We start from the raw sequence: 13662 nt of genomic DNA on the forward strand, positions 1-13662 counted from the left end.
GGTGTCTTTTCCTAACTTAATAGAGAAAACTGGCTAACCATATAATTCATGCTATGTTTTTCTTGTGTCTTGTACACATTTTGTATACATCGGTGTTGCTTGCTTGCAATTTGACCCCAGGTTATTTTAGCTTTATAAAACATAAAAATATCAGAATTTTACACACACATGTGTTGAATGATGTAAAGGTTAATATGACATGCAATTTTATAATCTTCAAAAACAATTCAGATTCCTAAAATAACATCGTTATAACTGTATTAGTGCAAGAACCACTAACAATTCACGCGATGGGGGCGGGGAAAACATAATTCTCATGAGAACTTGATATTTCTCATTCTGTGGAGGAATATATTGTTCCTACAAACATATTAATAGTTCACACAACATAGTGGTTATGCAGAGATATAAAATGTTTCACAGCAGCTTCTAAACCAGTTCTCTATGTGTTCTCTCTCTCTCTCTCTGTCTCTACTGAAAATGACGTCTAAGAAAAGGTTTTCTCTCAGTGAGGATTTCTCACATCTCTTTCACCATGACAGAGACATAGAGGAGAATGTGTCTGAGAAAAAGGAGGACTTTAGAGAGGATCCTGATTATAATGAATCCTCATCTGATGAGAATGAGTCCTTTACTGTAGACCCTCTTCTTGTCTCTCAACCAATAGAAAACAGACTACCTTCCAAAAGTAAAAGGTTATTATGGTCTGTCTCCCCACTTGAAGAAAATGATAAACTTAGTGCTGTTAATGTAATCAGAATAGTTCCAGGTCTCAGCAGATACGCTGTCAGCCACGTCCAAACATAAAATCAGCATTTGAGTTCTTCAGAACACCGTCAATCTAAAAGGATAAACTACTGTAGATGATACGTTTAGAGGGAGGTGTGTGTTTAGAGGGATAGTTAGAAAGACTTGGATTTAAACCCACATGTAAGTCTACATTGTGTTGCTCAGTTTGGAGAGAACAAGTGAAAAGGTGAAGAAAGAACAGGTGTTTGGGCTGCAGACAGATCCAGCACGTCTCTAAACACAGTCCATGTCTCCTCCGTATCCTACGCTTCAATAACACAGAAACAAGGCAGGACTGATGAGAGCTTAATAAACTCAGCAATATGGGATGAATGGAACAAGTAGGATCTTCTTCTTTACAATCCTCCCATGTGACTGAGCTCGTTTGTTTTTTCCTGTGGTCAAATTGGCCCCAAACATAATACTTTTAACTATTCTTGATAACATAAAGTCTTTTTCATTCTAAATGTTGTTTTTTTAAATGGCTATTCAAGTAGGCAACAAACAAATATAGCATGTGACATAAACTTGGCAAAAATGTGACATAACATAAAAATTTTATTAATATATAATATTTTTTTGTAGTTTGAAATTGCTGGGGTGAAATTGACCCCAAACATAAAAGGTGTTAGTAAATTTTAAGGTAACAGGAGGATTAAAACTACCCCAACAAACACCACTTATCAAATGTACTCAAAGGTCAGAACTATTGTTCAAGTAGAAATTGTGACATTTCTTTTCAACACTTTCTTTGAAACAAAGATCCATTAGAACAATAGTCCTGACCTTTGGGTAAAATTTGGTTAGTGTTATTTGTTGGGGTAGTTGGGGTAGTAAGTGACTCAAGCAACCAGGGGTGTTTGTCTTATATTTCTACACAGAACCAGATCTAATCTGAACAAAGTATTCTCCAACATCAGTAAGGTCTTCCTTTAATATGTACAACATTTTGTGTACAAGTTGGCTAATATTTTGTAGTAGAATGAGAATGCTTGCTGGACTTATTTTGGAAAAGTTAAAAAAAGTTTTTTTTATCATTCTATGAACAAATAAATTTAAACAAATCCATTTAATTTTACAAGTAATTAGTTTAAAAACTGATATTTGCATATGAAGTTTCAAATGCTTTTACAAGTGTGAAGTACCCTTCTATACAGAAATCAGGATGGTCCATTGTGATGTCAGAGAGTGATTTTACAGGGAGGAGCTGTGAATGACTTCAATTTATGGAAAGCTTTCAGAATGCATAAATAGAAAGACTTTAGACATTTTTTTTTAAATTAGATTTTCTATTTAAATCAATTTTCCCCTACTAAAAAGCAAATTAAAGATGATAAAAATGGTTAAAAACTAGTGTTTATTTATTTAGTTTTCACTTAAATGTCCCCTTTGTGGTTAAAGTGCAACCAGAAACAAAAAAAAAAAAAACTATTGTAAACAGTGAGAACAGCCAGTAACTTTTAGAAAGCTTTCAACATATTTTAGGTACTGACACAATGCACTCTCAAACTTAAACAATAAATAAATAAAGCCTCCCTCAAAAAAAAACAAATAGAAAAAAATAAAATGGTGACCTTTTTGATAAAACTTACAAAATAGAAAACACAATTTAATATGCTATTAAGCAAAGACTTTTCCCCATTGGGCTTGAATTGCAAAACAAATCTTTTAAATAAGTGCCAGTGTTCTATAAAATGTTCTATAAATGCTTGTTTTACTTTGGATGGTGTGCTGCTGCTGCGTTCATTCGGCTGGGAGAAATACTTTTCTTTTCCCACTCCGCTACACGCTTCTGTTTTAAGGTATAGAGATAAATTTGTTGAGCTGCTTCGTTTAGAAGCAATCGGTTTTAAACGCACAGTGAGGATCTGTTTGGTCTATCCACGTCCTACGCGGCAAAACCGAACCAATTCTGGGCACAAGCTCTGCTGTCATGTGTTGTGTTGTGCGGTGTGTGGGGAGCGCGTGCGGGAGGGAGGGAGAGAGGGAGGTGTGGGGTGTGCGCGCGGGAGGGAGGGGAGAGAGGGGCGGGGCTAAGCCTGTGGTACAGGAGCTCACAGGGGCGCGTCGGTGGTGAAACCGTCCTTAACTGTAAATTCGAATTAATCGATAAAATCGAAGTAAGGTAAATGCAAAGAAAATGTAACCATAATATTTTAAAGTATGTTTTTTTTTTTTTAAAATCAATGTCAGAATTGGTACTTTAACAACAGCACTGATCTTTCCATAGCAATTAGTAAGTGCTATTTTTTGGAGTTGTACATGAGCAAGGAGCAATCAGAGAATCTCTATAGAGGAAAAACTCAGTTCAGAATCTGCTCTGAATCTCAGCCACTCAACAGAGTCTTAAATGTATAAAAGCTTAAAAACACATTTTTATTATAAAAAGTACACTCTCAAAACAGATGTGTTAAAAATAACACATCATGTGTTGTTTTTTAACACATCTGTGTGTCTAGTTAAGGACAACACATTTTGTGTTAATTTGAACACAACACATATTATGTGTTAAATATTTTAACACAAAAGATGTGTTAAAGCAACACAAAATGTGTTGCCCTTAAAAAGACACACAGATGTGTTAGAAAACAACACATAATGTGTTAATACTTTTTTCTAGAATAGAAATCATACGGTTAAAATGCTCTAAAATATATATATATATATATATAAATGCATAGACTGAATTTGTGTAAAGTGACGTTTATTTAACATGCAAATGCAAATAAACAAACTGCAAATAATTAAGGCCAGGACTAACCAGCAGAAGATCATGCAGGAACATCAGGCGTTACCATCATTAATTGCAAGACCACTACAGGCAAGACTGGTAAACAATCAGGCTGATACAGAGATGTCACAGGAAAATAATTAAACAATTAATTTGTATCTTGGATTTATAAAAAACTGATTTCTAGAAAAGGAAATTATGTCTAGTGGTCTTGGGTCTGCTAAGCCTTTAACATCTTTCATTTCATACTCATTGGTCCTTTGCACAACATATGAAAACAGGTGCTCATCAAAATAAACAACAGTTAAAACTCTTAAAAAACAGAGCATCTCTTCACTTTCTGAATTCAGAACCATGTGCACAATCTCTCCAAATAGACGCTCTCCCCTTATATCACAGTTTAAAACAAGAACAGAACCAGTTTTGTATGTATGACCAAGACAAAAGACAGAGTGGGCCACATGTATTATGCTGCAAGTACTGACATCATGGCCAAGTGCATTTAGATTTTGAATTAACAAATCACATTTTTTCAATGATCCAACCATGACTGCAAAGGCATTTGTGACTGTCATTTTTTTGACGAGGGGATTGCTAAATTTCCAGTTGTACATGCTTTGTACCTGCATTTTATAAGCCAATGTCTTAGAAATATTTATAAAATTACACACAACATGAGCATGTCTTTTCAGAGAGCCATGCTTGCTCTCGAATCTCATGCACCATAATTTTAAAAGTGGGCCAAACTTTATCATCATGCGCCAATAATGAGTCATAAAATGATGTTTTGGGGTGAGTGGTCTGTCTGGATAAAGAATCTTGAACAAATCATGGTGGTCAATAACCAACTGCTTTAAAAAAACACTAAGCCCAACACTTACAACTGGAGAAAATACAATACTACATATTTCTCTGAGGAGAAGAAACAATTTCCAATGTTGATCATGTTCACTGACAAAATCTCCAATCAGAAAAGGTAAAAAGAGCAAGAGACACCACATCTGACTTGCTGTTTGTTTTATGGGATTATCTGATGTTCTTAAATTAAGAATAACACTTGGTTTGTTTTTTTCATTTGCAACACCATAGTCAAAGCTTTCTAATCTGTCATTGAACTGGTCCAAAGTGAACAACTTGTCTTCATAAATGTAATGTTTTAACATCAGTTTTACTTCAACTAAAGCAACACCCTCCAAAATGTCGTGCATAACATCCACACAAATATTTTCAGTAACATGAAAGTAATTTAGTGAGTTTAAACAGGAATATGTTTTTATTCCTGTTAAACTTGGAGTATTTTGCAAGACATGCTCTTCATAGTTTACTTTGTCACGAAACTCCTGGTGATCATCATCAAACACACACTGGGCAGTTTGTTTGTCAGTTAGACAAAAATGGCAAAATCTGTTAGCTGAAAAGCTCTCTAAAAACCCACCAAGTGAATGGCAAGCCAGATTATCAGCGGTCAAAAGGCAGATAGTACCATGAAGCACAGAAATCTGACCCTCAATTACAACCTCTATCCCATCCGTTTCAAGTCTTCGAATGTCATCTAAAAAAGGTGCTAATATTTTGTCAAAGCCATAGGTTTCCCGGTCGATAGAATTAAAGAGTAGACAGAGGTGGATGTTTGCAAGGGAGGAGTTCAATTCCACAGGCAAGTTTCTTAAACAAAAGTAAACAGCTCCCATTTTGTGAACTTTTGTTTTTGACCCCAAAGGATTGGTCGTTTCCAAGTCATCAAAATACATTTGGATTTGTAGAGCATTGGGATACCTGTTGTATAACGTATGATTCGCAAAATGTGTGCCATCGCAATAATCTCGCATTTTACCATCAACACTTTTTGTCGATTGCTTATAGAGTTTCTGCATTTTTTCACTTCCAAAGAGGAACTTTATGGTATCAATAATTGAAATGTACTGGAAAGTGTCTGCAGCTAGTACTTGAGAAAATTTTCCCTGCTTTCTAGCAGTGTCACCTCTGTGTCCTAAGAAAATTTCTGTTGGCTTGACAAGGGAGTGTTTTTCAGAAAAATATTTGCACATTTTGTAGGGAGTATCGACCTCTGAAAACATATTTCGTGCATTTTCAAAATCTTGCATTAAAGACTGTACAGCATCATCATCATTTGATATAGAGTAGCTGTTAATAACAGATGCAGTTTTCTCTTTTAAAGAGTCCAATGTCTTGTCCAGTAGTTCCTTGGTGCATGTAATGCTTTTCTGTACATCAGTCAAGGTGGCATTTGATGAGGAGTACATTTTAGCAACAAATGATGCGGCACACTCACGGTGGTTTGAAAATTGAAGATCCCTAGAAGTGTCCAAATCAGCATCCAAAGTAGTTTCAGAAGTGTCCATGGCATGACTGCAAGATGGCACAGAAACATCCTCCAACACATCACTTAGATCAACTTGTTCAAGATGTTGTGGGTTTGCAACTGGATTGTGTTCTCTATTGAGATGTCTGGCATATGAATTGAAATTATGATATGTTCTCTGACAATGGTTTTGACTACATACAATTGTATATTCCTGTGCATCTGAAACTGCGTGAACTTGCCTAAGATGTCTGATCAGAGTCCTTACACTGTTTGAAATTGACTTTTTGCACTTGGGACACGTGTACATGTTTAATCTATCCTAGTGCACGGAGCTTGGCAATCAACTCCAAAACTTTTGATCTCTTTGGTCCTGAGATGGGCAAGTCATAAACATGCTCAATAAAAGAATACACAGAGTTAAGTTGGACAGGATAGGCTACATTACAGACCCACAACATTTTGAACAGCTTGTCCAGGGCACATGTCAGTCCTTCGTCCTGTAAAGGGATGGCAACTTTGTCATGCTTTGCCACAATAATATATTGTGCTGCTGAACATGGATCTCCCAGACACACAAGCTTTGGTTGTTGCACTTCCGCTGCTCCTGCTGTTTGTTCTTGGTAGAGGCTGGGGATACTTGTTCCAGTCTGGGAAGATAAAAATATATCAACTGTTATTTTGGAAATGAAATTAAGTATTTTAACATGTAAATAGTTATTCATTCTGACACATCCATCAGTACTTATACTGGTTTTGTCCTGACAACTACTGTGCACATAGTAATTTATTTGTTGATACACATAATTATGAATGAATCCATTTAACATTCAGACCACAGGAAGACTAAAATACATAGATTCCATTTTTTTAAACTAAAGTTTCTGAAGATTTTCGGTTTATTCGCTCCTGTTTAGTGGAAGCTCTGACCTGATTCTGACTGTGACCGCATCACCTCGGTAGATATGAATGGAGGCAGATGGTACTTACACTATTGAGGCTGTTAATGTCTCTCAAACCCACATTTTTCTCCACAGATACCCTCAGGTGGCTAATAAAAAATATATCCAACAGTTTATTTACATCATACACGCCACCATGTTTTAAATATCAACTTATTACAGGTCGTGCCGTACTGCGCATGTGCATGATGTATATAAACTGTTGGATATATTTTTTGTTAGCCACTTGAGGGTATCTGTGGAGAAAAATGTGGGTTTAAGAGACGTAAACAGCCTCAATAGTGTAATACCATTGGACAAAATCTGAGGAAAATGGGTGCAGCCAGCTGGAGCCTTCTGGCTGCAACATACTGCGTAGGGCTGGGCGATATGATGATATATATCGCTATAGAGAAAGAAAAGTGTCTATCGTGCCCTTTTTCCCTCTATCATTTATATTGTGATAAACTAATTTTATTCATTATTACAGCTAATATACAATTTAACATATTTTAATATAATTTCTGGTTGTCTCTAGGCATGCTCTTAGTTCACATAACTGTAAAAAGAAAAAATAATGATTCATTTTAAAGAACTGTGGTTTTGTGACATGACACAATAAAGAGAATAACTTACGTAATTGTGGTATATCGTAATATATATTGTTATCGTGATATAAAGTAATACATATCGTGATATATGTTTTTTTCCATATCGCCCAGCCCTACTGCAGTATAACAGCAAAGGTACTTCAAAGAGTTGTTCCTTGTTTGTCAGCAGTTTACCTGTTTCACCTCTAGGATATATGACAAGGCTGATTTCACACTGCACTTGGACCAGCCTTTGTTCCTCCCAGTTGCAGTCGGAGGTAGAAAACTGGTGAGTGACTTAAGAGCTCTGAGACAACGTGACTCTGTGAAGAGGGAGAAATTGGCAGACATACAGTTAGTTATTGAGAAAGCTGTGCCCAAAATCAGTTTTTAACCTTTTGCTGTTTTTATCCTATGTACTCTGACCTTCAGTGTGTCTAGAAAGGTAAATATAAATAACTTGAATTTAGACTCAAAACATTTTTGTCATTTTTAATATTATTGTCCCTAGTGGGAATATGACACAAAATTGCATAATTTGATATACCATGTTCATGAGGGTCTAGGAATAACCTTAGGAACACGAGGTTTTAAAAAAATATGGCAAAAGCCTACTGGCCATTCAATACAAATGATAGATTCATATTCTATCAGGAGGCTAACTGAACTTACCATCACTCTCCTCACCAGCTGACAGAACATCAGGATCATTTTCATTTTCCAGTCTGGCCACTTTCAGGAGTTTGGGAACAATATGTCCTTCCCATTTCCGAAGAAATTGATTTTCTTTGCCCGGAAATATTTTTGCAAACTCTGCATCAAACTGAGAAGTTGGAACTCATATTAGCTCATGTTCAAATACTGATTAGGTTTTCTAAGGCCATGGGCATCAATATTGCTACAATTACTACAGTACAACGTGCTGAAAGCTTACCAAATATGGCAGATCTACAAAGCGAGGGTACTGATGAAAAATCTCCTCTATGGTTGGTGACTGAGTTGTGATCCAGAGCCTTCGGTTGTTGAAAGTTTTCTCCATGCCCATTTTGATGGATGCAAGGTTCTCGGGAGATGGTCTCATCCTTTTGGTGGCCGTTATCCAATCTTGCGTAGATTCGTCTTCTCCTTCTGCAATTACTTGTAATGTTACCGCTCCCGCAGAACCCTCACTGGACCTCCTACGTTTGCAATAGCGTCTCTGATCATCATGAAGGCTTCTCCGCAGGTTCCTCAGTTTCATCTCAATGAATCCACAGTGGGACACTGGGTCATATAAGTGCTCCTGGAACATAAAAAAAAAAAACATAAAAAAAACACAGAACATATATAAAAGCATTTAAAAACAACTAAAAAGGGGAGGGGGTAAATAAATAAGGTAAGAAATCTGCAGTATAAGACACCTTAAAAACACAATGCATGGGAGTTTAACAACTGAATAGCAGAGGGTATGAATAAGTGCTTATATATTTTGGTCTTGGCTAATATGTGTTTAAAACAGGAACCAGAGGGTAGAAACTGGAATTCCCTGTGGAGGGGATGGGTGTAGTTTTCCAGAATAGAATCAGCCTTCCTAATAACCTGTTCTTCATACAGTACAGTTATGCTTTTCTGTTGAGTACCAGTTTTGATAACCTTGGATAAGGCATTCTTAACATTAAGAAAGGAGTACCAGCAGATGGCAGAGACCATCAGTATGGATTCAATAAAAGATCAATAAAACAAAGTCTTACAGATTTGTCCTCATGGAACCTAACCAGTTTCCTGAGGCATTATAGGTGCTGCTGCCCTTTCTTGTATAGCATTTCAGTATTACTTTTAAAAGTCTGTCATTGAGTTTATCATCAATAATGGACCCCAGATATTTATACTGATTAACAATCAGTATGATTCCCAAAGTTACTTTATATCTACTGAAAAAAAACTGATAACACTTACAAATCCTTTGTTCTCTTCTTGTATCTTGATCATGAGTGATGGGAAGACTGCAATCATGCTTTTAGCCAACATCAGCTTGTCAGCACTGGAGGGGTAACTGTAATCGAAATAAAGGATTGTAATGAATACATCAGATAGGTTTAGGCAGTGGCAGCATGAGTGACAACATACAAACAGAGCTCATCAATGGAAAAAAAATTTTGAGCACATGCACTTGAATGATGTAGATATGATGTGAAATAAACTCACAATCCCCGTCGCTCAACCAGACTGCTGACACCTGTTCTTACAAGGAGTTTTCGGGATGTGAGAGAGAGTGTTCCAGTTTTTTCATATTCAGCGAGAACAGATGGGGCTTTGTTCTTGATTAGTGCCACCAAACCTGGAGCATCAAAGCTGTGCACGCTATCAGTTTGTCTTAGAGACTCTTTCTGTGAAAGCAGATAAAGCACATAATGCATTATGGCCCCTAATACATAATAGAACACAGAATAAATAAATACACATTTGAATATGCACCAACGGGCTAATACAAAAAACACTTATTGTGATCAGACTTTCCCCCTCATATGCCCCAGCCCTACATTCTACCATTGTATCAATTTGTAATCAATAGATGCTGTAAATACCTCCAATAGCCCACTTTGACGATCTTCACCTGCATTCAATGGTTCAGCCTTTGAAAGAAAAAACTGTCATTACTGGAATGCTAATTGTTAAGATTGTGTGACTGTTACTCGTAATACTCACAATCAAAATAAGGTACTGGACATTCAATGTAGTTCCATGAGTCGCACCAAAAGTAAGTTGTGAAATGTGCAAAATGCTTAATTCCATACCATTACATCCCACAAAGAAAACAGTGACACGAGATTTGAGTAGCAAAGAGTACCTCATTTTGTTTAGCCTCCATCAAGATGATTTGGTATCTATCCAGGTGCTTCAGGGGCTCATCATCATCATCAATGTAGTCGTTGAACTCTGGATTGTATTTTAACAGCCGGTGGAATACACTGTCTCTTTGCTGGGATAGAGTTTGTTCTATGAGATCAGCTGTCCCAGTCACATTGAGGACTCTTTTTGACACCTCTATGTCATTTCTGATTACTGTGACAAGAACTTTGTTGCTGGTGGGTGGGCTGTCTTGTGTGTTCTATAGGAAAAGGGAAAGCTACAATTAGATAATTTGAATAACCAACACAACCTACAGACAATAGAGACACACTGTATTGGGTGACGGCCTTGGCTACCCATTAGGGCTATTAGGCACACCCATAGTTCCCTCGCTAGCATTCAGCCCGCCAATACAGATAACTACCAGCCCCACCCCCGTTCCACACCCCGAGTTCCCTTGGTAGCATTTAGCACACTAACTGTACGTCCACACCGAACGCGATTAAATCGCTCCGTGTCGCTGGTGCAGCAGGCGATGAGTCGCTTAGGGGCGTGTCTACACAGAACGAGCTGTCGCTGGTGGGCGTTTCCAAAAACAGGCACTCAGACAGCAAGTATACAGAATATACACACTATCAAACTTTATACACTCGTACAAACGTTTAACGTTATTTAAAATGTCTTATGCATAAAAAAAGTATAACCTATGCAACTAAGCAAACTGACCTGCCATTTATTTTATTTATTTGGCTTGGAAAATATATATAAAGATGTACACTAATTTTCCAATATTTGTAGTAAAAACGATTACAATGCAAATAATAAAACCGCTTGATTAACCATCATTTCAAAGCATTTAAATACTCCTGAAACACACACAACATCGTTCATACTCTAAAAGATCTATCAGCACTGAAACTAACAAAAGTTTAATCTGACTAAACACACTTACGTTCTGGATTAATAAGACCATTAAAATGCTGTAAACTACTTCAGCTTTTTTGACTACCTCAACAATTTCTGACTCCTTTTTCCAGGCATCATTCCTTTTATTAAGGTCTCTGTACGCAAACAGGGACACATCATACAAAACCGGGAAACCGGACTCAGTGAGAATCAGACTCTTCTATTTAGCGAGCAGAACAAATCTTCAGTAGGAACTGAAAATCAGAGCAGCGATTTCAAGCCGGCTGCTTTGTCGCTCGCGTCGCGTTCGGTGTGAATGCACGGTAACCCAGCTAACTACCAGCCCCAGCCCTATTCCACACCACAAGTTCCCTCACTAGCATTTAGCACGCTAACACCGCTAACTACCAGCCCTGTTCCATCGCTAGCATTTAGTCCACTAACACAGCTAGCTACCAGCCCTGCTTCACACACAGTTCCCTCCCTAGCATTTAGCACACTAACACAGCTAAATTACTAGCCCCAGCCCTGTTCCCTCGCTAGCATTTAGCCGCTAATACCGCTAACTACTAGCCCCAGCCCCGCTCCACACCCCGAGTTTCCTCGCTAGCATTTAGCCCGCTAACAGCACTAGCTACCACCCCCAGCCCCGCTCCACACCCCGAGTTTCCTCGCTAGCTTATTTTTACATTAAGTTCAAGTGGTAGCTAAGAAGTACTTAAATGTTCATTAATAGCTTTAACCTACAAAGCACACGACAGACCTAAGTTCACCAAGTACAACGCCTGGTCTTTACTTCAACACCATACACTACAGTAACCTAATTAACCTACAAAAGTGACCTGTTAACCTGTTACAGCACTTACCAATGTAATTTGTAACCTATACTGGTTAATTTGAATGTTTGTTAGCTTATATGTAACGTTACATGGGAAAACAATAAAATGGCCTTCTCCGCTCTACCTGTTGTTGCTTTTTCCCCGCTGCGTTTGTGTGTTCTGTAAAATGGCTTCCATAAGTTTAAAAAAAAAACTGTGGGTGCGGTTAGTCAATGAGGGTAACACTCTGGGAGTTAACCTAAGTCCTAGAATTGAGTAATATTTGTGTTAACACTCAGAGTTCATTTTAAGGAGAGCATGTTTAACACTGTTTTTACACCACTTGTTTTTCTACTGGGAGTGAAAAGAAACCTATACGACTCTATCCAGAGTTGGATTTACTCTTGCAATAGTCAGATTGACTCTCTACTCTCACATATTTCACCAACACCAGATTTTTAACTCAGGTGAATTTGCTGTGTACAGGTATGTTTATTATTATTATTATTATTATTATTATTATTTTTAAATTTTGTGTTAATTGAACATAAATGCATAATGAAAATAGCGTGGCTGTAAAATGATCAAGAATTTGCCTTTTTGTCAAGAAAACCTCTGTCAAATGATGTTTAAAAACCATGAAAAACTAAGCACTAACGTTAGTACCTGCGGGTAAATGAGTAGTTGTTCACTCAAATAAAAAAAAGACACTGCACCTGCTCTAATTAATGCACCTTTAACATTATCAAAGTGGCGGTTAGCCTACGTTAATGCTAACAGATACTTGGCATAAATGTTAACGATTTCACTAGTTTAATGCTAAGTTTAAACGAGCAGCGATGTTTGCCAATTATTTTTCTTTACGTCGTGTTCGATAACATTACTGTAGTTAGGCTAAAAATATAAATGTCATAACCACATTAGACGTCTGCCTTTTGCCTAACTTAGCTAACGTTAATGTCAGGTTACCTCAGTAATGTTATGCCAGCTGAACAAAGATAAATTTGATCGGAAATGCTGTTAAAAACGCAACTGAGTTAGTGGATTATTTACATTCCAGGTTTATCCTGACACTTTACAGTTCGATGAAGCACATTAATATAATATATTAATGATTACTTACCAAGGGGTCGTAGTGCATCCCAAGAGAAGCAGCCTCCATTGCAAGTCCTTTGTCAAATGCGGCGGGAAAGCTCAAACCTGCTTTGCACAGGTTCACCAGGGCAGAAGCGCAAGGGCAAATTCCCGCCATGTAGACTGAAATAACACACAGTTGTGTTAACTTGTCCAGTACACAATATGTGTTAAGATTTTGAGCTTCTTAACACATGTTGTGCTAATATCAACACAAACTGTGTTAAGTATGTGACAACACATTTTTTGTGTTAACTTTTAACACATCTTTTATGAGAGTGTATCAAACATTTAAAAATGTTTAAATGTGTGATATTTTATAGAATAAAATTGCACTAATTTCCTCAAAGCAGCACAACTACAACTATTTTATCACTGCAGAGATAATTATTAAAGCTTTTAAACTGCATTTATAATCCTTTTAAACAAGATCTGTGTGTAACTCCAGCATCAGTCCAGCATATGCTAGGAATGCTAGTACATTTACTGAATAAAAAAACATTTGTAGAAAATGGAAATATAGGGGTATGTTTTCTTTCCTATTTTAGTGAAATACTTTGTTCTACTTTGTAAAATTAAAGAAAAATCCCAGAGAAGTAGT

General features: G+C 37.1%; 2 protein-coding genes across 3 annotated transcripts in view; both read right to left on the reverse strand.

Moving 5' to 3' along the window:
- LOC125801430 (zinc finger protein 239-like) overlaps positions 1 to 13662 on the reverse strand; it is a 269977-nt gene that overhangs the window by 128745 nt on the left and 127570 nt on the right. The window lies entirely within an intron of this gene.
- LOC125801149 (uncharacterized) lies at positions 5534 to 13331 on the reverse strand. The gene is made up of 9 exons (XM_049477352.1): positions 13051 to 13331; positions 10202 to 10462; positions 9939 to 9986; positions 9559 to 9740; positions 9310 to 9406; positions 8309 to 8656; positions 8047 to 8197; positions 7570 to 7697; positions 5534 to 6493 (listed from the first exon to the last, which is right to left on the reverse strand). Exons 1-9 carry the CDS (start codon positions 13177 to 13179, stop codon positions 6161 to 6163), a joined length of 1677 nt encoding a protein of 558 aa, XP_049333309.1. The 5' UTR covers positions 13180 to 13331; the 3' UTR covers positions 5534 to 6160.

The sequence above is a fragment of the Astyanax mexicanus genome, chromosome 4, assembly GCF_023375975.1.
Source record: "Astyanax mexicanus isolate ESR-SI-001 chromosome 4, AstMex3_surface, whole genome shotgun sequence".
Taxonomy (NCBI): Eukaryota; Metazoa; Chordata; class Actinopteri; order Characiformes; family Acestrorhamphidae; genus Astyanax; species Astyanax mexicanus.